This window comes from Rhinolophus sinicus, chromosome 3 (assembly GCF_057876585.1).
Source record: "Rhinolophus sinicus isolate RSI-liver-muscle chromosome 3, RSI-T2T, whole genome shotgun sequence".
NCBI classification, from domain to species: domain Eukaryota; kingdom Metazoa; phylum Chordata; class Mammalia; order Chiroptera; family Rhinolophidae; genus Rhinolophus; species Rhinolophus sinicus.
In genome coordinates, this window is record NC_142503.1 from 35929890 (window position 1) to 35955871 (window position 25982).

Genomic DNA, 25982 nt, shown 5'->3' on the forward strand with positions numbered 1-25982 from the left:
ACAATCTTAATCTACTTCTTCTTGTGACTCATTCCTGTTAATTTATTTTTGTGTATATGTTATTCAGTATACACCCGAGTGGCTCTATATGTAGTTGTTCATGGCCCTCAGAATACATAGGTGAATAAGGTAGGCAAGGTCCCCACTCTTGCTGAATTTCTGTTCTGTTGGGGACTTCCAGAACATAAAGAGAAAAAATAATTAGTATTTTACAGAGAATTTAGACAGGAAATTACTGGGTGGCTACTTTGGTTTTGGAAGTTATGAGAGGTTTCTCTAGGGAAGTGTCATTTAATCTGGGACTTATCGATAAGGAGGGAACTTTGTTAAGACAGGGAAAAAGGGAAAGTGCTGGTGTGAAGACCCTAAGGTGGAAGCAAGCTGGTCATATGTTTAAGGCATAAAAGTTAGGCCAGTATGGGTAAAGAATAGTATTATACCCGGTTATAGGGGTAGGAAGGGGTTTTAATTGGTAGGACTTTGGCCTGTAAAGAATTTTAGGTTAATTACAAATGCAGCAGAAAGCCTCTCTGGAGGAAACTCATGTGAGTTGATTTTAGTTTTTTGAAGACCATTCCAGTTGTTAGATCTTGAATGGATTATAGTGAAAATAGGGAGACCAGTTAGGAAAAAAGATGGCTTGAACTGGGTAGCTGTGGTAGTGAAGATAAATGGTTTTGGATATAGTTTGATGGTAGATTGGATGGAGGGTGGAAGTGAGAGAAAGGATTTGATAGATTGGATTTAGGGCAAGGGAGTGGTTTGGGATAGAGACGAACCAGAGTATTCTTAGATCCTGTAACTAAGTAACCTTGGAATCACTGTCTTCTCATTTCAGTGGCCCATTTTTTCAACTTGTTAATTACCATAAAATGGAATTTTTATAATCTAAAACCAGTAGTGATAATGTGCTCTCATAGTGTTGCGAGGCTTAAATGAGCAGTACATGTAAATCATTTAAAACAGTGCTGGACACATACCAAGCACTTAATAAAACCTAGTTGTTATTGTTGTTATACTCCATCCCCACTTCCAAGATGGTGGGCATCAGCAATTACAATCCTAGACCTTGAATATAGATCAATGATATTATTTCTTGTATTTTTAAAAAAGCACGTATAATATAACTGCCACCAAAATCTTATCCATCCTATTTAGTTTATGTCAGTGAATCCATACTAGTATATGAGTACATGCATATTCTTTGGGGCTTTATGGTAATGTCAGTAGAATGTTAGTAATTCACTTGTGGGTAATTAAAATACATTGGGATTCATTTTATTCAACATGTTAAGTACTTTCTTTATGGCAGGATGTTTTGCTAGGTAATATGGCAAATGGGTGATACAATTACTGGAAATTTAGGATTTTATAGGGTAAACCTATCTACTAAGATTAGCTTTAGAGTGCACATTCAATGCTCAACTCAGTTTTCTTTTTAATATCATAGCATAATTTATTAAAATAAAATTTGCATTTTGCTTTGAGAATGAATGTGTTAACTGAAGTGTCCAGCAATGAAAACATAACACAAGAGTTGAGGAATGGTTTGATTTTCCTCTTCTTTATTCTTGCTCTGAGAAAAAGATATTTCTCAGATTGATGCAAAGACTACATTCTCTTGTGTTTGCTCGGGGTGTTTTTTTTTTTTTTAATTCACATTTTTCCTCAGGTAGTCAGGGATGAGGAGAATATTTAAAAACACTTTCCTTGTTTTCCGGGGCTAGGAGTGAGTATAGATGGTAACCATTTTAATGGTTAGCCAAATAAGCTAAAAGTAAGGTTTATGAATATAATTAGTCTTTAATTGTTAAGTTGATTATATCATCAGGTATTTCAGTATGGTTTTGAGATTACTTTTAAAAGGATGTGAGCAGTTAAAATTGTTTTTTGTATTCTTTCCATATCAATGTTCTTTCAGCCGTCTTTAAATCCTGAATATGAGAGAGAACCAAATCAGAATAAGTCTTTAGCTGCAGGTGTATGGGGTAAGTAATTTTTGATCTTTCTTTGAGGGGTATAAAATGTTACTTGTAGGTTTCACTTTTTTGTGTTTTTAAAACTAAAGAGTAGGCTAGGATTAAACTTCTTCTTTTAAATTACCTGTTTCGATGTACTAACGTACCACAAAAAGTGGCACTTATCTTTTAAAAACAAGATATTGGGGATAGAAAAATTGGAGTTGAAATAATTGATTTGCATATGTTAGTACCATTAAGTATACTCAAATATGGATTTTTAAAAAATGACCGTAAGTGAATGTAATGAATGAATGTTATTTTGAGAGCAGCCCATAATCTAAAGAAACAAAAAACTTAGTTTAAATTTTCAGTTTTTTACAGTTGAAAACTTAGTTAACTGGAAAGATAAGTACTTACTGTGAGATAAATAAAATCTTTTTACCTACGAAAATGGTTATACATAGAGAGTATTAAAGTGTATAGATTTGCCTATAGAACAAGTCTGTTTGAAATACTTTGCCTTTTTGATTAATGACAGTTTTTTTTCTGGTAATAATTCCCTTTAAAACTGCTGACTTTAATTTGATAGCATCTTACAAAAGATTAAACTGCACTCATATAGTATAAATTAGACAGCTTTTTAAAGATTCAAGTGAAGTTTAAAATAATGGAAAAATTTATAATATGAAGATTTGATATCTGAAAAATTTAATTATTTGATACCAAATTCAAAGGTGATGTATTCACTTTGGAACTTGTACACATGTTCATTTGTATTTTTCTGTTGAAAATCAACAACTTAACCAAAACAAAAGGATTGTGGCTTATGACAGCATACTAGTCCTAACAATAAAGGCATTATTTTAAACTTTGCCACTTCCTGTGCTGTTCTTTATTGTATATGGGGTGCTACTCTGGGGAATTATTTTGTTTTCTTTAATCTCCCTATTTATTTAAGGGTTTTTTGAGGGTGGGGGTGGGGGTGGTCAGACACTTTATTTAGAACCATGTGAATGGCATTGTTTTTTCTGTATTGCAAATTAGTATTTCTACCACTCTCCCCAGGCCTACACGCCCAGACACACACATACCCAACCAAAAAAATCTCCCAAGCTCCTCTCTTAGGTATGTTTCCTTATTATTCAGTTTTTCTGGGAACAGCTGATTGCATAAGAATATAGAACCACCTGGAAGGTGTTAAATAGAAACTCTAAGAAATTAGGAATAATTTGGATTTGATTAGAATGAAAGTAAATAAAAAGTCAAGAATGTCAGTGAGCGTTTGTCATATAAAACTACCTACAGATACTATTGGTACTGATCCTGGGTTAATTTAATAATTTTAGAAATGATATAAAGGCAAATAACATTTGAAAATATTGAAAATACAGTGTATTATAAAGATTTTGGTTCTGCTGTTTCAGGGTTGATGTAAAAGATGTTTGAGCACTAGTTGAAAATATGTTTAAAAAGAAGATGTACTCTTTACTGTGTTTTAGGTATACTAAGAAGTGTGTCTGCATTAGAAAAAAGAAAATGGTTAATTGTGGCTTGGTTAATTGTTAAATCCCCAGTACTTCCTACAGGAATACAATGAAACTTCCATTGTATTACACTTCACTATTCCTTTCTCAGTTTCCCCTTGGGTTCCCAAATATTGTTTTATCCATTGAAACATTTAAAATAGCTATGTTCCTGAGGAAGACATGAGAAAAATTTAGGAAAGACTTCAATAGAATTTTCCTAGTGCTACTTCCTTCCAGGTAAGTAAAAATTTAATGGAAATGTAACATATATTTAAAAACAAACTGGTTTGTCCCTGAAACTATACTTTTATAGATCAAAAATTGCGAGAGTCTAAACATAATATCCCAATTTAAAAAGGGTGTTGAGGGAAAGTAATTAAGCTATTTAAAATATCGTTACATAAGTGTAATTCTACTTAGAACTTAGACTTATTGGGAACACCTTCATGCAGCTTGAATCTGTGACTTCCATAGTATTTCGATCTTGACCAGGATCACTGTTGTTTGGTGCACAGGATTAATGCTTACTAAATTAATCTTATTTCCATGTTTAAGTAGTTTAAAACAAAAATTCAAAGTACTTCAATGTCCCCTGTGAGAATTTTAAAATAATTCAGTTGTGTGATTGATTTGTTTGGCGGTGAGAAAGAGATAAAACGATCTGTGTTGTGTTTGCATGCAATTTGAGACATAACTAGGGACTGATTTGTGTTTTTGGGAGTCCTATTGGGTATGTTGGTATTGACACATGTCAACAATATATTATTGGCAGAACCTAAGGTGATGTGTTTCAGATACTAAATAACAAAAAATTTCAGTCATTGGTAATTAACTTAAAATATAGGCTTATTTCCACTCAGCATTTATATTTGTGTCTGTTCCTTGATAACTTCATGAATTTTCTAGTTTTTGCTCATACCTGATAAACTAAACAGCATCAAGGCTCATTGTTAAGAATTTTGTTTAGCCTTTTAAATCAAAGCAAATTGGTGACCATTTCTTAAGGATGGGTTATTTTCTAGAGAATTCCAGTGATACTGCTAGCCACAAGCATACAGCTTGAGTGACATGATTTTATTAAATGAATTACCGTGTTTCCCCGGAAATAAGACCTAACCAGAAAATAAGCCCTAGCATGATTTTTCAGGATGACATCCCCTGAATGAACATAAGCCCTAATGCGTCTTTTGGAGCAAAAATTAATGTAAGACCCGGTCATATTTTCGGGAAAACACGGTAGATCGTGGTGAAAACCATTGAGTTTCTGCCTTTTTTTAAAAGGAACTTCATAAATAGAATTATAATAAGAGAAGGGAATAATCTGTATCAGATTTCTTTGTAAAAACATTCTGTTGGTAGATTGTTTATTGAAATGATTCCACTTTTCTTCAGTGTCTTCCTTACATGAAAACATTTGTTAAAATTACTACAATAAGAAGGAAAAGGTAATAAATACAAAACATGTTCAAGGTTGAGAATGGGGTTTGATTAGACAACTTGAAAGAAGGAAATTTTATTTGGTCAGAGTTAGAAGTATCACTTGTTCGTTATCTAAGTTGTTTTATTTTAGAAGTATATTTCTTTAACCCTGTCTTCCTTATGGGTAATACAGGAAACCTTCTTAAATGAAAAATCCCATTCCCCTGCTGTTGACATACATTATAAGTTAGTGAAACTCATTTGATTAACACTCTCATACTATAAATAAAAAACAACAGATTTGGACATTAAATTAAAAAATTCAAAACCAACAAAATTCAAACAGCTTCAATATATAGAAAAATAATCTTAACACATTTTTCTGTGTTCACAGTACGAATTTGTTTTCGTTGCTGTGCTACGTACGGATTCTTTAAATTTGAATGTTACTGTGTCTTATGTGACTAAGTTTTCTCAAATTAGGGTGAATACTCAATTCAGTTAACTATTTACCCTTTACTTGGCTATATGCTTTTGTTTACATATGAAAGTTCTTTTTGTGTGTGTGTGTGTGTCAAGATAATGAGGAAACTAATGACTGGCATCAATGCGGTGGTGGATGGAGGAAAGGGTAGATAGACCCTGATGTCACCTGGTGTAGTGCACACTTAAAAACCCCTTATTCTTACTATTCAGTATAGACTTATTATTAGTATTTTTAGTTGGGAATGGTAAACATTTTTCAGTATCTGGCTAGGAATAGTTTAATTTTCATTTTCTTCAGTAGTATAATATAATGATTAAGTACGTTGGCTTTGGGATCAGATAGATCTGGGCCCAAACATTAGAGCTTTTACCTATTGGTTATTTAGACGTTGGGAGATTGAACTTAATCTCTCTTTCTGAGTGATTTTTCTTGTCTGTGAGATGAGGATGATAATCCTAATAAGAAAAACATTATTAATGTTTGTCTACTGTGAAAAATCTTTCATCATGTTACAGGTGTTAATAAATGTTAGCTAATTATGTGGTTCAAATCCAATAAGCCAGGGAGATTCAGTAGATTTATTAAAAGGGGAAAAAAAAATTTCTAAGTAATCGAAGAGTAAAGTAATGAGTGACTGAATCAGAAAAAATATGTATGGCAGCTATATGGCGAGTATATGAAAGAAAAGAGGATGAGGAATTGAGATGTCAGCTTTGTATTATGCATGTGTCCAATTTACTTTGTATTATATGTGGCAGTATTTTAATTCTCAATTTTCTTCCAAAGAATTGAACCACTCCCCCTCCACAATTGACTTCGTATTTAAGGGATAAAACTATTATATTCACAGATATTGGGAGAGCATGAATAACAGGCTAGTAAGGGGATATTTAAAATCATCTATTGTTAGATTACAGTTGTTTGTGAGAAAAGGGAAATAATGATATGACAGTCCACGATAATTTGCTTCAGGTGTTTTGAACTTAAAATTGAATGAGAATACCTGCGTATATGAGCTTGAGGTAATAATATGCACATGCAATTTACAGAAGTAAGTCCCTAAGGTCACTTTCTAGTTCTTTTATATAAGTGTTAAAGCTTTTCATCAATACATAAATTTTCTCTTTAAAAGAACATATAATTTGGGTCTTTTCCATATATTAATAGTTTACCAATGGACTAAGTAAATGGTAAAAGTATAGAAGGAGACATTGGATACTGTGAATCCAACAGCTTCAACACTTAACTTGGGAGATTCGTGTCAGGAGAATTTGTAGAAATAATCCATAAAATAGATGAACCAGTTTATAAGTAATATAAAATGGATATAAATGATGCAAATTAAGTTTTGGCGATTAGTCTGTCATTACTCTTTCCATTACTTACATGTAATTATTACCATTAAGAGCACTTTTCCTCTTAAATGGGCAGGTTTATGTAGTATATTCAGCATAGACATATAGGACATAGGTTAGTCTGTATTGTGTTTATTTCTGTTAAATTTTCTCATCTTCCATGCTCTTTTGAGTCAACCTAAAATTCTTTAAAAAGGACACCGTTAATTAAAATACAATCAGAAGCCTATTACGGTGTATGACTTTTTTGGAGATTTTTTTCTAGTATTTAAAGAAAATGTCACAGTAACTTTGAGACAGGAACCATTGTTTTCCAGTTTATAAAGACATTAAACTAGTAAGGTTGGAGGAAATATTAAAATTCTATCAATCTGGTACAAAAGCACATGTTCTTAACCTCTGTACTATAGTATTTAAATTGAATATACTTAAGCACATTAGTACTATGTCTACGTCTCTTCCCTCCCAATCCCCATCATCTTCCTTTCAGTGCCTTTATTACCTTTTACTTTGCTACCTGTCCTTTTATGATTGGTTTCTTAGGCTTCACCATTCTTATTTATCAGATATTCTATCATTCATTGCATTGAACGCCTCTTTGAGGAAACAGCCAGCATATTTCTTACTCCTAGGTGTCTAGAAATCCAATTTTAGGAAAGATAAACTTAGTAGTCACAAACTATATTGCTATTTAAGGATAATGTACCTGCTTGCTTATCTACTCCCCTTCTCTTCTGCCTTCTAGTTTGATCAATGATTGCTTATGTACAAAAAATATTTATTTCCTTCTTGTATCTTCAACATTATACTGGGGGTGCCAAAAAAAATGAATACAAGTGGTCACTTTTGGTCAACGTTGCTCAAGCAGTAGTTCGCCGTAATCAGAAGTGTTTGGACGCTGATGGTAACCACTTTGAGCACCTCTTGTAATTGCAGAAGTCAAATGTGACTTGTATTCATCTTTTGTTATCAGTATATATTGAGTGTTACAATTTTAATGCAGTTTTCTTTTCTTAAAATGTGCATACATTTTTTGGCATCCTCTGTATATGGGATCATTTTCCTTCTCCCTAAAGTACATCATTTCAGATTTACTTCAGTAAGCATCTTTTATTGGTGATTATTTTTGTCTTAAAAAAGTTTTATTTCCGCCCTCTGCTATCTGGCATTTCCAAGTCCCAGTCTACAATACAAGATTCTACAGGGCAAATTAACTCCCATCTCCGATACTAGGTTCTTTTTTGAGTACTAAACTGGAGTTTTTTCCTTTATGTCTCGCTCTAGAAAAATGTAGGTTGGAATTATCCTTGCTGATGACCCTTTTCCTGTTGTGTTTATTTTCCTCCCTCATTATATTAATAGTAATTTTAACATAAAGATCTAGAACGGAAAGAAGATAAACTTGTGTGCTTAGTTGACACACAAGAAGTCTTCATCAGTCATATTTGAACCTATTTAATTGTGGTATTCTGATAGAACTGCTCTGTTTCAACACTTTGATTCCCCTGAGAGGAGACCTTGCAAACTCCTATCACCGTTTGCATATCTCAGCATCAGTCATTCCTCAGATTTCTTGAGTTTTATTTAATTCAGATTTTGAGTACCAGACTGTGAAGATTTTCTCTTACAGATATATTTTTAAACTTTTATTAAGTGTGTTTTTCCAGGACCCATCAGTTCCAAGTCAAGTAGTTGTTTCAATGTAGTTGTGGAGGGCGCAGCTCACAGTGGCCCATGTGGGGACTGGACTGACAACCTTGTTTGTAAGAGCAGTGCGCTCTTAACGAACTGAGCTAACCAGCCACCCCTTCCTTCTCTTGTATTTTTATTTCAAGAAATTTTTTTTTTTTTTTACTATTTATGCAGTATGTTTACCAAAAGTAATAATTGTGAAATTTAAATTGTTTTAGTAGTTCTTTTTTATTGACCTCTGTTTGAGATCTTTATTCTTAATTTTTGTTTCATTGACTTCATTATGTAAGTTCTTCAGAAAAGCTGTATACTGGTGATATAATTTCTACTGTCTCGTGTTCCTGAAGATGTCTTTCTTAGCATTCATATCTTGGGCCTTTTTAGGCAGCCAAGAAGTTGGAATGTTTGCCTTGTAAATTAACATGTGTTTAACTTTTGGAAGGACCAACCTTTTCTCAGTTTGCTCTAGGTCCTTGTTATTTTATCCTTCCCTGTTACAATAAATGAAGCACCATACCAGCTCTTACATTTTAAAGAATTTGAAGCCTCAGATTAACTTTGAGAGTCTCTCCATGTCCTAGGAGTCCTTGTTTAGTTTAGTCTTTGAGATGATCTAGTAGGAAGTTTGGCTTGGTTTGTTGAGGGTGGAGCATCATCACAAAACATTTATGCAACTTAGCCATCTCACAGGATCATATCTTCTTTACTATGCAAAGCTAATTTTAGTTTAGATTTTCTGGGATTTCTCCCTTCAGTTAATTCTTTTATCCTAAACTCTGTGAAACTGATGCTTTTGGAATTTTTCCAAAAGAAGAAAGACATACTTCATTGCAATAATTGCAAACATGCTCACATGTAACATCTGTTTGATTACACATACACTGATTAAACTCTAGGAGTAATTTTGCATATTTTAACAACTACGGTGGCCTTGAGAAAAGCTTTTAGTTAGCAACTATTATTTCCTAGTACTAGCTGCAAAAGCTAGGATTGAGTTGGTTACCCTGCAACTTGCATAATGCCTTCGATGTATTTAGATGGTCACTAAATATTTGAGTGAATTGGTATTGTGAAAATAGAATTCTCTCTTTCAAAATAACTTTCAAAGTAGAAATTTAGAAATAAAGGAACTGTAGTTCCTTGCTTATTGGTAATAACTTCATATGAGAGATAAAAAGAATGAAAAGGAATTAGGAAAATTTTCTTTTCAAAATGGAAAAGGGGAAAATAGAATACACTTTACGTTGCAAATCCTAAGAGCCATTAGGATGAAAATTGCAAGTGAAAACAAAATAATGAAAAATACATTAGAATGTAATTAATCTTGGTTTGGTTATAGTTAATATAGTTGATATTCCAGGCCACTGTCAGCTGAATTCATCTGTATTACCTGACTTTGCTCAATTCTTGCTATGATTTGTTCAATTAAAAGTATCAAGGTTTGGAATATACTATTCTTTTGGTGGTTTAATTTTAATGTTAAAATTTATACTGTGTGTAACTCTTGCTCGTGCTTTATTTATGCAGAATATCCTCCGAATCCTAAATCTAGAGCTCCAAGGATGCTGGTCATTAAGAAAGGTAATACAAAAGATTTACAGCTATCTGGATTCCCAGTAGTAGGAAATCTTCAATCACAGCCAGTTAAGAACGGGACTGGTCCAAGTGTTTATAAAGGTTTAGTCCCTAAACCTGCTGCTCCACCTACAAAAGTAAGTTCTAAATTGTTAAAAATACAAGTTTTAAGTTGATATCAATTGAGTTACTTTGAGAAAATAATGTTAAAAATTTTACACCAAATTGTGGGGGTACTGGTGGGTGTTGTCTTCACCTAAGTGGAAAGAGTTGGCCGTTTGTGTGTCATTAATTTTAATTATCTTTTCAGTGATAACGTGTATTTGTCCATGTATGGGTTTTCTTGTTTTAGTACTAATAAATGAAATCTTTTGTTTTGCTAGATGCATCTATGATACATTTGCTTAATAATAATATATAATGTTATCTCCTTGGTGTTCCGTTTTAGGTTTTTGAAACTCCCACTTGTGTTTTCCTGATGTTAGGCAAAAGAAACCTAACTTTTTTTTGGTTTTCAAAACTTTGACAAAATAGCAGTGTAGTCAGATGTTTTTATCTGAATACCAAGTTTTGATTTTATTTGCAGAAAAAAAGAGAATCATGTAGTAATGATGTAATATAAAATAATTGTTTTTATGAGCCTCATCTAGTCATTTTTATTTTATAGTGGTTGCTTTGTTTTTCTCTTCTATATAATGTTTGTGTGTGTTTCTTTAGCCTACACAATGGAAAAGCCAAACTAAAGAAAATAAAGTTGGGACTTCTTTCTCCCATGAGTCTACATATGGTATTGGCAATTTCAATGCTTTCAAATCAACTGCCAAGAATTTTAGTCCATCTACAACTTCAGTGAAAGAGGTATGGCATTTAAAATTATTTGCAGCATGTCTTAATCATGATTATTTAATTAACAGCAAAAAGCTTAGATTCATTAAATGAATACATTAAAATTATATTTTAGTTCTTTCAGAAAACCTGATCCAGATACTTTCCTCAATTTATTAACATTTTGGCACATTAAGTAGGAATCAGTTTTTAGAAGTTTTAATGAAAATTTTCTGATATCCCAAAATGTGGAGAAAATAATAGTGAAGCACCCATATACCTGTTGACTAGAAAGAGTAATTTTTGAGAAAAGAATTATGAAAATTGCAATTTTGACATTTGTGATAGAGTTATGCTATGCCTATGATTGAACCTTTGACTGAAATTGGGGATTTGTATTACATAATTTTTTGCGGCTGATGAACGTTTTATTAGTGTTAACAGGGCCGGAAGGAAGGAAGAAGAGGGAAAGGTGTATACTGTTATTGAACTGACTTCAAATGCCTGTTGAGTATTTCTTTGTCATTTGACCAGGTTTCTGAAACTTCCCTTTCAGGGAGTTCCCTGACAAGTTCAGTCTCAAAAGATAATTGTGATCATATAATTATATCTGAAATTGTTCTGGGCACTATATTGGGCCATCATAGGCTTTCATGTACTTGTTCTCAATCATAGAATTTTAGAGCTTTGATGGAAGGACTAACGTTCCCAGCTGGTTAGTTTGGATTAGATTCATTATAGTCTACAGACATTATTGCCAACAGTTAGGCATTGTGGTTTATTTCCATGGTTAAAACTCTCTATGATACAGAGATGTAACATCTGTTTTCTAGTCCACTGTCCAAACGCCAAAAACAAAAGGATGTCAGTACATGTACCCCTTTCCCTTCCTTCTGCCCTTCCACAAAAATTTTCACTGGTGAAATCCTACCTGATAAACCCTACGTGTACCTGCATGTAAATAATTATAAAATAGAATATTACAGGATTTCTTATTAGAACTTTAGAACTCTGTGGAACAGTTGGAAAAACGGCTCTTCTGTGTATTACAGAAATATTTAAACAGTTTCAGGATCCATTTTAAAAAATACTATTTAAACTCCTAATTTAGAGTCATTGTTCTATGTGTTATCAGACCTTAATTGTTTCTGGGATATGAACATTCTTTTGTTTACTCATTCAGTAGGAAAGATAAAACATACAAGGATAAAAGAAAATAGCCTTCGAAATAGACTTTAAAATCAGTTTTTTATTGTGAATAAAGGTGAAAGAGGATGTTGTGGTAGTTGTGAGCTTCATATTGACATTAGTTCTCTGCATATTTATTAATATTTCTGAATTTTTTCTTAGTGTAATCGCTCAAATTCCTCTTCACCTGTTGACAAACTTAATCAGCAGCCTCGTCTAACCAAACTGACACGAATGCGCACTGATAAGAAGAGTGAATTTTTGAAAGCGTTGAAAAGGGACCGAGTAGAAGAGGAGCATGAAGATGAAAGCCATGCTGGCTCAGAGAAGGTAATTTAACTCACGGTAACTCTTGATTTGACATTAACATGTCATTGAAATATTTGGGCAGATATCATTTAGGACCTTTGAATAAACTATAATCAAATTGTTATCTCCCTGAAGGCAAGGCTAGCTAACTATTTGCATAAAATGACTTTCTAAAGTAGATTTTTCTCATTCTATAATTCCTGTGTGGAAATAAAATTTAAAATTTCCTGTTCATATATGTTGTTTTCCCCATGTTGCCTACCTTTATCCTTTGGGTTTTGTCTTTGTTGAATAAATGTGAATACAGAGTCAGAAAGCTGTGGGTATCCATCACAACTTAATTTTATACCTTATGATAACGTCTTCTAAATTTAATGATGATAAGTATTAACATGTACATATTATCAATGGAAATTAACTGGGACCTATGACAGTTTTTAACTGTATTCTCTCATTCTTTTTTAACTTCTTAAAAATCAGGATGATGACTCATTTAATTTGCATAACAGCAATAGTACTCACCAAGAAAGGGATATAAACCGAAACTTTGATGAAAATGAAATTCCTCAAGAGAATGGCAATGCCTCGGTTATTTCCCAACAGATCATTCGGTCTTCAACCTTCCCACAAACTGATGTTCTTTCAAGTTCACTTGAGGCAGAACACAGGTTACTATTTATTTTTACTTTCTTTGCATTTTTTATATACAGGAGTTTGATACTATATAAATGTCGTGATTTATTTTTTAACAATTTATTGAGATTTAATTTGTATGTCATAAGTTTTACCCATTGTAAGTGTACAATTTAGTGGTTTTTTGGTATATTCAAAGTTGTGCGGCTGTCATCACAGTCTAATTTTAGAACATTTCCATTGCCCCCCAAAGAAACCCTGTGCTCATTTGTTACTCCTCATTTTTACGTTCTGTCATAGGCAGCCACCGTTAGTGTACACCGTCAGTGTTTCTGTATCTAGATTTGCCTTTTCTGGATATTTTTATGTAAGTGGAATCACACAATATTTTGTCTTTTATGTCCGGCTTCTTTCACTTAGCATAATGCTTTTAAGATTCATCAGTGTTCCTTTTTGTTATCAAATAAGTACACTGTATGACTCTACCACATTTGTTCATCAGTTGACAGATATTGGATTGTACTTTGTAGTTTTTTTTTTATTCTGGATAATGCTACTATGAACATGTGCACGGTTTTGTTATGGTTGTATTTTAATTTCTTTTAGGTAGATATTTAGGAGTGGAATTGCTGGGACATACGCTTAACATTTTGAGAAAACTGCCAAGCTCTTTTGTAAAATGAGTGTACTATTTTACATTCTCATCAGCAACAAATAAAGATTCTTTTATTACTGTGCATTTAATATGAATGGATAAGTAACCACACCTTTTATTCCCATCCATGTTGTGGAACTCCCCTTTACCTCACAGTTTATGACTTGTGATTCTGATTAGTTGGCTGAGTAATAATAGCTGCAATGTCATACCATTAATAATGGATATTAATTCCTTTTTCAAAAGATAGTCATAAGTAGAAATTCCTGTATTTTTTCCATCATTCTAGTAGTATCCCTCCCTTTGAAGCCACTATTCTATAGTAAAGATATAATTTGTGAAATGATGTTCCCTTTGATCAAGATTAGGTACCCCCCCAATGTTGTCTCTCCCCTTCTCCCTCCCTGTCTTTTCTCCCTCTTACAAATAATCCTTGTATTCATATTTTTTAACAGTTGTGTAAAGTGTGTACAGAATAGATTACTAGGAATGAAATTGGTCAAATGGCACACGTATGTAAAATAATCAGATACTGCTGTGTTATTACCCAAAAATGTTCTGCTAGTTTCCACTCTCATCAATAGTCATTTAAGTATTTCTAATCAGACAGTTGGTAGGAAGAAGGACTGTGCTCAGAAAAGAAAGTATATATACCAGGTGTCCTAATGATAGTAAAGACGAATTCTCCTAAGGAGGTAATAGCATAGGCAATAAAAGAAGAAAGCTAAATTATTTACCTATAGAATCTATTAAGGTTATAATAAGAAAGTTGAGCCACACTTATTAAGAAATATTCTTATAACTGTTTGAGATAATGAGTGTTTTAACTGTTCTATTTTAATCAGGTATATATTTAGTGTAGGAAGCGTTTTGATGGTTTCTTGTTTCATTCATGGATTCAGGGAAGAGTCTTTAGTTCTCTACCTTGAGAGTTTGTTCCTCTAGTGAGTACTAACAGAAAATGGAGAGAATGGGATTTAGGAACTAAGCCAAATAGAGCAAGGAGAAACCATCCTCAATTGTAATAAACTTGGTGTGTGGGGAGACACATACTGCATAAAGAGATACCTGTCGATTCAGGTAGTGATGACTACCTGAATGAATATCTTACTATATATGTCTTTTGTTTTTAAAGACCCTATAGATGATTTCTGGAAACATTGTGCCTGTTAAAAAGGATCCTGAATCAATAAAAGGAGGAAGTAAAGGCGCTACTGATTTAGAACCATTTTAATTTAAATTTGTTAGCTTGAATTTTGTACACTGCTTAGTACATTATGTTTGTGAGTGTTCCAGAGACATTCATCAGTACATTTTTTTTTAGGTAACAAAATAATAGTTTATTTTACATTTCAGGTTTATTTCTCTGAAAGGGGAGTGATATTTCTTTCCCTTGGCTTCAAATTTTCTGTAAACTTTGAGATTCTTAAGTTATGTACATATTAAGGACTCACTGGTTGGATTTAACAAATTAGGTGTCAGTGATACATCACAGTTTTTAAGGATCACAATTCTTTTGTTCAAATGTGAAAACTAAAATATAAAATATGGAATAATCAGGCACATGTATTGGTAAATTTCAATATGTCATTATGAAATATTGGGGATAGCTTCAATATCAGAAGGATAGTAGTTATCTTGTGTAAGCACCAATGCATTAGTAGAAATGAGTGCTAGAGAAATTCAAGGGAGTTTGGGGGTAGGCTTGAGTATCCGTGTGAAAGTTTTAATTGGAACCTAAATTAAATCTTAAATGGTGAGACATTCACCCAGGCAAGGGTACTAGGTAGTCATTTTGGAAGAAGGGGTGTGAAGGAATGTTTAGAGTTGAGTATGTATCTAGTTTGTTTTAGGGGCAGTGGATAATATCTTGACAAGAGTGTGGTGTCCCATTTTAATGGAATTAGAGAAAACCTTAATAAGGTAGAACTTTGGAGATCTTTTCAAGCTCCTTCAATACTTCGGATGAAGAAATAGCTTAGGGAAGTGAAGGACTTTGGCCTGTGTTCTTTGACCTGGTTTGTAATAGGGAGGAATTGTGACCCACGTCTTCTGCTTATAATCCTGTGTGTTTTCTACTGTGAGGAATTTGGATTTGTGGTCATCGTGTTTAAGTTAAGGAGTTTGTTCTTTAGGAATTAGGAAGCCGTTGAAAATATTTAGCAGAGAGTGGTAATTGTGAAAGTGATGTCATGGTGGTTTGGTAATAATACCAGTTTGAAAGAGAAGGAAGAACTGATAATGAAAAAGAAGCAAAGTGCAGATTACTGTTAAACCATATTCCTCATTGTGGGGAAAGAGTGTTTTGAAAACTATTCCAGAAACAGTGAAAAGTTACAGTCTCTGGGGGGAGGGAACAGGAGAAAATGGATAGTTAGGAATACTTGTTTTTTATAACATTTGAAATAATTTGTTCCATCTGCATTATTGTTAAGAGTAAGTTTTTAACAGTGAAACAAGTAAGGACCTAGCAAAAGCACTTAGATTGTTTTACCACTTGAAATCTATAGACTCTGGACTAGGTGGCATTGGGAATGGAAATACCATTCCACAAGGACACCATCTAAGTTAAAGAGTGAAGACTGTGTTGGAAAAGAAATAAGTGATTAAAAGGAATGAGAGAAATAATAATTAATTATAAATAACTGACATTTTGGTCCAGAGGCAGCAGGGTTTGGTGCAATATATCCTGACTTGGAAGGTGAAAAACCAGAATTCTGTTTCTTTCTCTGCTATTCAGTGTGCAAGTTATTTTACTTATGTGATCTTGATTATCTGTAAAATACAGGGTAGTGTTAAATTTTATTTAGGGTCTGAGCACTGGTATTCTGAGATTAAGGCATAAGTCTATAAAGTAGCTAATTGTGGCAGGCTCAAGTTGAAAGGTGAATAGGTAGAAATAGGAGTAACAAATACTTAAGGAGATGTACTTATTTTAAAAAAGTATAGTCAGACCTGTATAAAATATGTGGCCATATTAGAAAAAAAACTTTGAAGTCATTGACTCAAAGGCAGCAGCTATGGCTATAGCTATGGTACTTATTGCCCAACTAGAGAGAAGTGTTTGGTTCCCTGTTCATCCTTTTCTTTCTCTCTTTCTTTATTTGCCTCAGATAGAGTCGTTCTCTTTAAAAATTGGAACAGAAAGAGAATAACCATGTTAGTCATTTTACATAGGTCCTGGTTGGGAGCTTTTAAAGAAGCCATCTTTCTGTTATTGTAGAACATAAATGCTTCTTTCAGATGGCATTATGTGTTGAGGATGATGACTGGTGTGCACAATAAGAGGTGACACCAATAGATAAATTATACAATACAGGATATAGGATAAGATAGCCCAACCTTTATTTTTTCAAAGTAGAAAACCTAATGAGTAGCTAAGAATAGGATGGCTTGTGGTGGTATAAGAGCAAATAGAGAGGAGTATTGCTTTTACTTTCAGTTAGTGGAGTTAGCAAATTTTCTTCACTTTCTAACCTGGAGAACCTCTGACACCAAAGATAAAGCAATTAAGCAGTTCATCCTGATCTTATTATCTAAGACATTTTATTGGGCTTGATCTTATCTGTTCATTTTTAGGAAGACATTCAAAGCATAAACTCAAAAATTTTTATGTATTTTGAGAATTTGTATAATGGATATTGTTTTATTGCACCTAACATAAATGGAATTACCCTACTTGGATGAAGCTCTAAATTTATTTCCTCCCTTCTTTTCAGATTGTTAAAGGAGATGGGCTGGCAAGAAGATAGTGAAAATGATGAAACGTGTGCTCCCTTAACTGAGGATGAAATGAGAGAATTCCAAGTTATTAGTGAACAGGTAAGAAGACCTGAATCATACAGGTTCACTTTTAATTGCCTTTCCTTAATCAGAACTGTGTATTTTAACAAAGCATTGGGGGTGGGGGCTTACACAGTTTTATTCAGGCATTTATTGGACATCGCACTGTAGGTCACATTTGCTTTTGTGTTATGTCTCCATAGTTTCCTTTTTGAAAGAGTATTAGAAAATGTTTGATAGAGTGTCAGGAAGTTGAGATGATTTTCTAAACTAGAGTTTTTAAAATAGTTCTAATCATACAGAAGTGATTTTCTATGTAGACATGTTATAATCGATAATCATAATCTTCAAAACGCTTTTTAAGTATTTTGACTGAAACTCTGAGCAAGTTAGTTTTATTGACTTCATGATAAAATGGACATAATCACCCTAATTGAAAAACTTTTAAGGAAGAATTTAATACTGATTGTTTTTTTTTTACAGCACTTAAAAAAATTTGTGGCAAAATACACATAACACAAAATTTTCCATCTTAGCCATTTTTAAGCGTACAGTTCCGTGGCATTTAGTACATTCATACTGTTGTGCAACCATTACCAGAATCTACCTCCAGAGCTCTTTCATTTTGTAAAACTGAAACTCTACCAATTAAACTATAACTTCCTTCCAAGCTTCTCAAGCCCTTGGAATCCACTATTCATTCGACTACTCTGGGTACCTCATGCAAGTGGAATCATGCAGTGTTTGCCTTTTGAGAGTGGCTTATTTCATTTAGTATATATCCATTTGCCCATTGATGGACATTGGGTTGCTTCCACCTTTTGGCTATCGTGAGTAGTGACGCTGTGAACATGGGTTTACAAATATTTTGAGTCCCTGTTTTTAATTCTTCTGGATATATACCCAGAAATGGAACTGCTGGATCATATGGTCTTTCATTTTTAACTTTCTAAGGAGCCAGCATACTGTATTTCTATAGTACCTACACTATTTTACATTCCTACCAGTGGTGCTCAAGAGTTTCTTTTTTTGGATAGTAGCCTTCCTAAAGGATGTGAAATGGTATTTCATTGTGGTTTTCCTATTGATAGTGCATTTCGCTGTTGATTAGTGATGTTGAGCATCTTTCCATGTGCTTATTGGTCATTTATTATATCTTTGGAGAAATATCCATTCAAATCCTTTGCCCATTTTTTAATTGGGTTTTTTTATTGTTGAGTTGTGGCACTTTTTTAATTAAAATTTATTGGATGACAGTTGTTCGTAAAGTTACATAGATTTCAGGTGTACAATTGTGACACTTTATACATTCTGGATATTAATCTCTTATTAGATAAATGATTTGTAAATATTTTCCTCTCATTTCATAGGTTGCATTTTCACTGTTGATTGTGTCCTTTGATAAATAGAAGTTTTAAATTTTGATGTAGTCCAATTTTTTTTCTTCTTTTGTTGCCTGTGCTATTGGTGTCATATCCAAGAAATCATTACCAAATCCAATGTCATGAAGCTTCTCCTCTATGTTTGCTTCTAAGTGTTTTAAAGTTGAAGTTTAGTTCAGGTCTTTGATCCATTTTGAGTTAATTTTTGTACGTGGTGTAAGGTAAGGGTCCAGCCTCATTCGTTTGCATTAGACATCCCTTTCTCCCAACACCGTTTGTTGAAAACACTGTTCTTTCTTCATTGAATGGTCTTAGCACCCTTGTCAAAAGTCATTTGACTGTATATGCAAGGGTTTATTTCTGTTCTTTTTCTACTCCATTGGTCTTTATATCTGTTTTTATGACAGTATCACATTGTTTTGATTACTGCAGCTCTGTAATGAGTGTTCAAATCAGAAACTGTGAAACACCTCCAGCTTTGTTTTCAAAGATTGTTTTGGCTATTCGGAATCTCTTGCGGTTGCATATGAATTTCAGGATGGTGTTTTCTGTTTTTGCCAAGAATATCTTTAGGAGTTTGATAGGAATTGCATTGAATCTATAGATTGCTTTGGGTAGTATTCACATCTTAACAATATTAAGTCTTCTAATGTGTGAGTATGGGATGTCTTTCCATTTATTGTTTTCTTTAATTTTTTTTCAGCACTGTTTTGTAGTTTTCAGTGTAGAAATCTTGCCTCCTTAGTTAAGTTTATTCCTAATACTTATTCTTAATTATTTTATTTTTAATGCTATTGCAAATAGGTATTTTTTAAAATTTCTTTTCAGATTTATTATAGACACAACCGATTTCTCATGTGTTGATTTTATATCCTGCAACTGGAGTTTTCTATATATACGATCATGTTGTCTGTAAACAGATAATTTTACTTCTTCAGTGTCACCTTTCTTTCCAATTAATTTAAATTTTTTATTCAGGAGTTCTTAGTGAACCATGTTACTTTTCACAACATGATTGTGAGGCTGGTGATGGATAATAGTTTTGAAGGATATTTTTTGTTATTACATAGTTCATATACAAAAAATTTACTTTTAGCACCTCAATTTTGAGTGCACAGATTATATCCCAATTAATCAGCCACTGACCTGTTTCAGCATCATCCCTCTTTGCATTCAGTTCTTTCACTCTGAGCTCCTGTCCCTGGCAACACTGATTTGTTTTCTTTTCCCTATAGTTTTGCCTTTCTAGAATGTTTTAATAATTGAACCATACTCTGTATGGTCTTAGATCTGGCTGCTTTCATGGTTTTGAAACTCAACTATGTTTGGTGAGTAGTAATCCATTGTATGGATTTACCAGTTTGTGTATCTGTTTGAAGGATTTATTTTGAATTTGAAGAAAGACATCAAGAGAAATCAGTTAGGTACCATTACCACAGAAAGCATAATAAGTATCTGACCAAGATAAAACCTTGTGATGACTAGGACAGGTAGATTAAAAAAATCCCAATTGATAATAAAATAATTGGGTTGGAGCGCAGTGGTATGTAACTATGTCCAATGGTATGTCCATACTTAACTGATGATAAAGACATGGATATATTTATATTAATGATGACATATCATTTGACATTTGGATTTCTGAAAAATCATTAGGCCCTGATGTTGTTTATGAAAGGATTTCTGTTAAATCTGGTAACAGGAAAATCTGAGTTCAAAGTCTGTCTTTAGCAAACATTGAGTGTTTGTTCACTGTGACAAGATGATTCCGAGCTTACAGAGACGAGCTCCTTCCTAGGCCTGACAGTTTAATAAGGGTGAATAGATTCAATATATAAAGCAGAATGTGAGAGCAGTTTTCAAAGTGTTTAAGGGAAGACAGGAGAGTGTGTCAGGCAAATTTATCAAATGTTTCTTGAGTGCTTACTATGTGCCAAGGCTATGTTACAGAATGCTGGGAAAACACAAAAATTTTTGCTCAAATAGGACTTACATCCTAAGGATTACTCTAGAGATTGATTCCAGTTGCGGTGATCTGGGAAAGCATTTGACGAGTTGGATTTGAATTGGCCTTTGACATTTAAGATGAGGGAATGACATTCCTGATGCAAGGAATGAACAGAGGGAGAAAGGAAGAGTACACGGTGTGCTGGGTTTCACAGTACTTGGAACATGGGGTGGGAAATTCTTAATGAAAGATCATGACAACAGTAATAGGTAGGGTGAGTCTGAATCTTGGTTTGCCCTGGAGAGGAGTCCCAGTTTATTCATGTTATCCCACTTTAGTTATTAATAGTGAGTGCTTACTTTCATTCTAATAAGTGCCCTAGTTTGTATGATAGGTTACATGACCTCCCTAATTATAAGTGATATTTGTGTGAACTCTTAATGCCTTCCAGGTATTGTGCTAAGAGCATTTTTGTAGCGTTTGTATGAAGTAGGGACTATTATTAGTCCTGCAGTATAGATGATGAAATTGAGACTCATAGAGGTTGCATAATTTTCTTTAGGTCATACAGTGTATCAGTAGTTTGGCTGGAAGTTGAGCCCAAGTCTGACTGACTTCAAAGCCTGTGCTTTTAACCATGATACAAGGTTTAAAAATATACCGTGTTTCCCTGAAAATAAGACCTAGCCTGACAGTCAGCTCTAATGTGTCTTTTGGAGCAAAAATTAATATTAAAACCCAGTCTTATTTTACTATAATATAAGACCGGGTCTTACATAAGACTGGGTATATAATAATAATATATATATAATGTTATTTAATATAATATATAACATAACATAATATAATATAGTGTATAATAATATAAGACCGGCTCTTATATTCATTTTTGCTCCAAAAGCTGCATTAGAGCTGATTGTCTGGCTAGGTCTTATTTTCGGGGAAACACAGTATATTTGGGTCACATTATGAAGATCTTTGTATACCATTGTCAGGAGTAGAGATTGTGTTCTATGATAGGAAACCTTTGAGGGTTTTTAGGGATGTGAAGTGGTCATTATTTGTACATGAGAAAGTACAGGTGTAAAGTGTACCTTGAAAGGGTGATTTAGAAGACCAGGATCAGGATGATTAGTTGAGGATATAATGTAATAATTAGGGGAGGGATAAATGAGGGCTTAAAGTAGAGAAATGACAGTAAAAAATGATCTTGATGAGACTAAGATCTGAAACAGAATCAGCAGGATTTTGAAATTCCAGCCTACGAACTGATAATCGTATTATTATAAACAGGAATACAGAAAGAAGAGCTAGTTGTAGAAGGCTTAAAGCATAAATTAGATGCTCTTAGGGATGATGCAGGAATTTAGAGAAATCAGAGATAAAGATTTAGATTTGATCTTTATCAAAATTCTCCACAGTTGATTTCAAGCTTTGGAAAGATTGGGTGGCATTGGGCTTATACATCATGTGAAGCGAGAATAGAACTTTGGTGGGTGGGAAAGATATACCTTTGAAAGGACAAAGGTATATTTTTAAGCATCCCAGTGGCTGAGAACACCAGAGGTGGATACATGGCTTTTGTTTTCCTCAGTAAAAGATGGTAGGGTCATTTGTTCAAAGTGACAGAGAGTAGCTTAAATTTTAGATTTTAGTTAAAATAGAAAATCCGATAAGGAAAATAGAGAATTAAATAGGGGAAAAGGAAAAATGAGAGCCAAGACCCTAGACCTGTTATTTCTAATTTTCAAGGTCCGTAACAATCAAAATTAGCTATGATGTAGGTTTCAATCTTTTCCCAATCCTCATGATTTAAAAAACCCTCTAGAATCTGAAACCTATAGATAGTTCCAAATATTAACTTACATAGCTGGATTTGGTCTTATGGAACATTCATGAAAATTACCAGTGTCAAGCATTTTTCATGAAAGAAATTAAGGCTGGAGTTAATAGAATGTATATTATTATTATTTAACTGAATTTTGTGTCTTTAAATTGTTTCTAATTTGGGCCACCCAACCCCCTCTTCCTCCCCTCAAAGGTGATCTTTGGATCCAATTTATTACCATACTAATCTTTTAGTTTTGATTTCTTATTTTCAGAAATAGAAACTAGTATGTTTTTTCCAGTACCTTAATTTCTGTGGTTAATAGCAAAGGGCTCTGTTTGATTTTGTTACTTCGTATACCTTTCTTGAATACTGCTTACTGGAATAGTTTGTATTCTACTTACTTTGCAAAGTGTGAATAATGCAGATTGTGGAGTGTGTTAATAGTCCAGGTAGGTCAGAATAATAAAAATAACAGCTGTAGCTGAATGGTTGCTGATTATATTCTGGGCAGTATCTAAAAGGATTTATTACAATTTTCATACTGGGTTGGTCGATGGTAAATGCGGTTCTCCCAAAGGCAGTGATTTATTTCTAGGAAATATTTTCTTGGATCAGTTACCTGTATCTAACTGGTTTTTTAGAACTGATGTCATAATTTGTGGAATTTTCAGAGTGGGATATAATTTTATTAACTTTATTTAGGGTTACATTTAATTACTATAGTATTCTTAATAGTAACTCAGAGGATAGTTTATTTATTTAATTTATTTTTGACATTTTAGTTACAGAAGAATGGTCTGAGGAAAAATGGTATTTTGAAAAATGGCCTGATCTGTGACTTCAAGTTTGGACCCTGGAAAAACAGCACTTTCAAACCCACTATTGAGAATGATGACACAGAAACAAGTAGCAGTGACACATCAGATGACGACGATGTGTGAAGGATTTCCTAACAGCTTTAGAAATTTTAGTGTGATACATCTCTCATACAGTTTGGGGTGAATTGTAAAAATGAAGAACTATAATTTATGTAGTAAAATACCCCATTAGAAGGTGATTTTTTTGGGGGACTTCAATATGAAGAAAACCAAGAATGTTGTGTTGGGCTGTGTTGAACATTATTTCTTTGTAAATGAATGTTGTAGAAATGAGGACTTTGGTTGATCCAACATTGACTTTCTTCATCACTGCAGCATTTCTCTGACTAGCAATGTGACGATGTAACAAATGAGATTTTCTCATTTAATAATAAAAAATTGTGTAATGTTTTGCAAAGCTTCTGTCTTAAAATGTCCAGGTCTTAAGAACAAAAGGCAGCTTACACTGTTTTGCTTGCAGAGTCATATCTTTTTCGTACAATGGAAATCCTCAAGTCCACTTTGTGCGCCCCTCCACCCCCCCCTCCAAAAAAAAAGGACAATGTAGCATGTTGGCTAAAACTGGAGCAAAGTGCACTAAAATATTAATTTCCTGAACTCAACTGTTGTACTAGTCACCTTTTAAAACATAAGTTGCTCTTTAGCCATTTGTAGTTCAGTAAATATTACAGCAAAGACTTGCCACACTTTCTTCCAAATTTTAAGAGGTGATTTTCAAGAGCTTTATTTGGGTTTGTTGTCAGACCAGGATTTTCAGAGTTGATGGAAAAGAGTTGTGGGAAAACATATTTTGATAAATTATTACACGTGCAGAAAAACTGATCACACTGACTGGATCTGTCCACAACATGGAAAATAAACTGGATTTTCAGAATATTGTCGTTCTCTGTAGTGTTCAAGGTATTGGTCTCTAAACACAGTGTGCTTTATTCACGTATTAAAACAAAGTTATACTTTATTAAAGATGGTGATTACTTTCTGAGTTTAGAAAAAGAAAGCTTTGGAATATAACCTTTTAATTATCACCTGCTTAACATGTTTATTGAATGAATGAATGAATGTTAAACAACCACTTTATTTTTCATTTGCACATTAATTTTAGAATCATTTTTGTTTTACTGCTGACGGGAAGAATAATTTGGCTCTGAATATTTGTGTTTTGATTTTTCTGGTTTACCACATTTGCTTTTAGCTTTCCCCATCCTACTTCCATTTTTAAATATATTTTAATTGTAAAGAACATAATCTTAGTGCAAAAATGTTTTCTAAATTTTATGTCAGATTGAGTTAATCCTCAGTTTTTCTTCAAGCTGTGTTCTCAGAAGACTGCAGTGGTTTTGTTGTTTCCCCCTCAGTATCCTGCCCAGACTCCAGTTTTCACCAGAAGCCAGATTTATTTGTTCCCACTGAGAGTGGTAATGATGGGGAAATTAAAAACAACACAATTTCACCTCCACAAAATTTATGAAGATGAGTTAGAGTGGTAACAAAGTATTAAATATATCTTAGAGTTGTCGTTTTTTAAATTAGCCTTTATTATATAATATGCCATCAAGTCACCTCAAATTAAATGTAATGTTAGCAACAGGAGTGGGCTTTGACAAAGCTCCATCAGTATCAGATAGTATTTGGGACTCTGAGATTGCAGTATTTGGTTAATAGATTTATGAAACCTATGCAAATTATTTGCTAACAAGCTAGAAGGGACCTAAGAAATGTGGTTTACATTTAAAATTTACCTTACTGTGTTGTATAAAAACCTTTTTTCTCATTTTTAAAAATTAGTTTCAGGTATACAAAATAATCTACTAGTTAAGACATTTATACACCCCTCACAAAGTGATAACCCAGTCTACTACCGCTCTGATCCCGTATGTAGCTGTTAAAATTCCACTGACTCTTAAATAGCTTTGTTTTTGTAATATTTTTATTTCTGGCATCTACTGCCTTATATTCAGATGCTCTTTTTTGCTTTAATTCCTATTTATTGGCAGTTAAGTAATGTATATTTTGCATTCATGCATTGTGGTATGGAATGTGTTTAGTAGTTTACCTTAAAGGCACAGTGGTTTGGTTATTCTACGTATTAAATAATAGCGTTAACAAGTCTGGTTACTAAGGAGGTGGAGCAATACAAATGTATTTTGATAGAACCATTAAAACTTAGCTTAATTTTAACTTGTCTAAATAATGGGCAGTTGGTAATGAATTTCGACCATGTTTGAAAGGGAGCCACAAGTATGGAAACTAATTAAGTTGTACATTTAGTGTGGAAATGCCAGTCTCAGAAATAGCCATGGAGGTCTGGGGAAAAAAAAGTAATTTGGCTGCTTTAAATTCAGTTTCTTTGCAGCAAGTTCTTTTTCACTTTATTGATATGTAAATCGACAAACTACACATTTAAAACATAATTTGATAAAAGTTTGGCCTGTGAAACCCACCACTGCAATCAAGGTAGTGAACATGTCTGTCACTCCCAAAAGTTTTTTGGTGTTCTCTCCTTTGTCATCCTTCCCTCTTACTACTACCACCTCT

At 33.4% G+C, this 25982-nt stretch overlaps 1 protein-coding gene across 5 annotated transcripts in view; it reads left to right on the forward strand.

The window, feature by feature from the left end:
- Positions 1–24321, forward strand: part of GPBP1 (GC-rich promoter binding protein 1) — a 70163-nt gene extending 45842 nt beyond the window's left edge. For 3 of the 5 annotated variants that reach the window (XM_019743319.3, XM_074328925.2, XM_074328926.2), the window contains 7 exons: positions 1922–1988; positions 9968–10152; positions 10733–10873; positions 12191–12358; positions 12818–13005; positions 17345–17447; positions 23352–24321. In XM_019743319.3, the coding sequence (XP_019598878.2) occupies positions 1922–1988; positions 9968–10152; positions 10733–10873; positions 12191–12358; positions 12818–13005; positions 17345–17447; positions 23352–23510 (1011 nt within the window). In that variant the 3' untranslated portion in view covers positions 23511–24321. Of the gene's footprint in view, positions 1–1921; positions 1989–3026; positions 3087–9967; positions 10153–10732; positions 10874–12190; positions 12359–12817; positions 13006–17344; positions 17448–23351 lie in introns of all 5 variants that reach the window. The other 2 variants (XM_019743308.3, XM_074328922.2) reach the window with 1 other exon arrangement.
- Positions 24322–25982: the final 1661 nt, after the last annotated feature.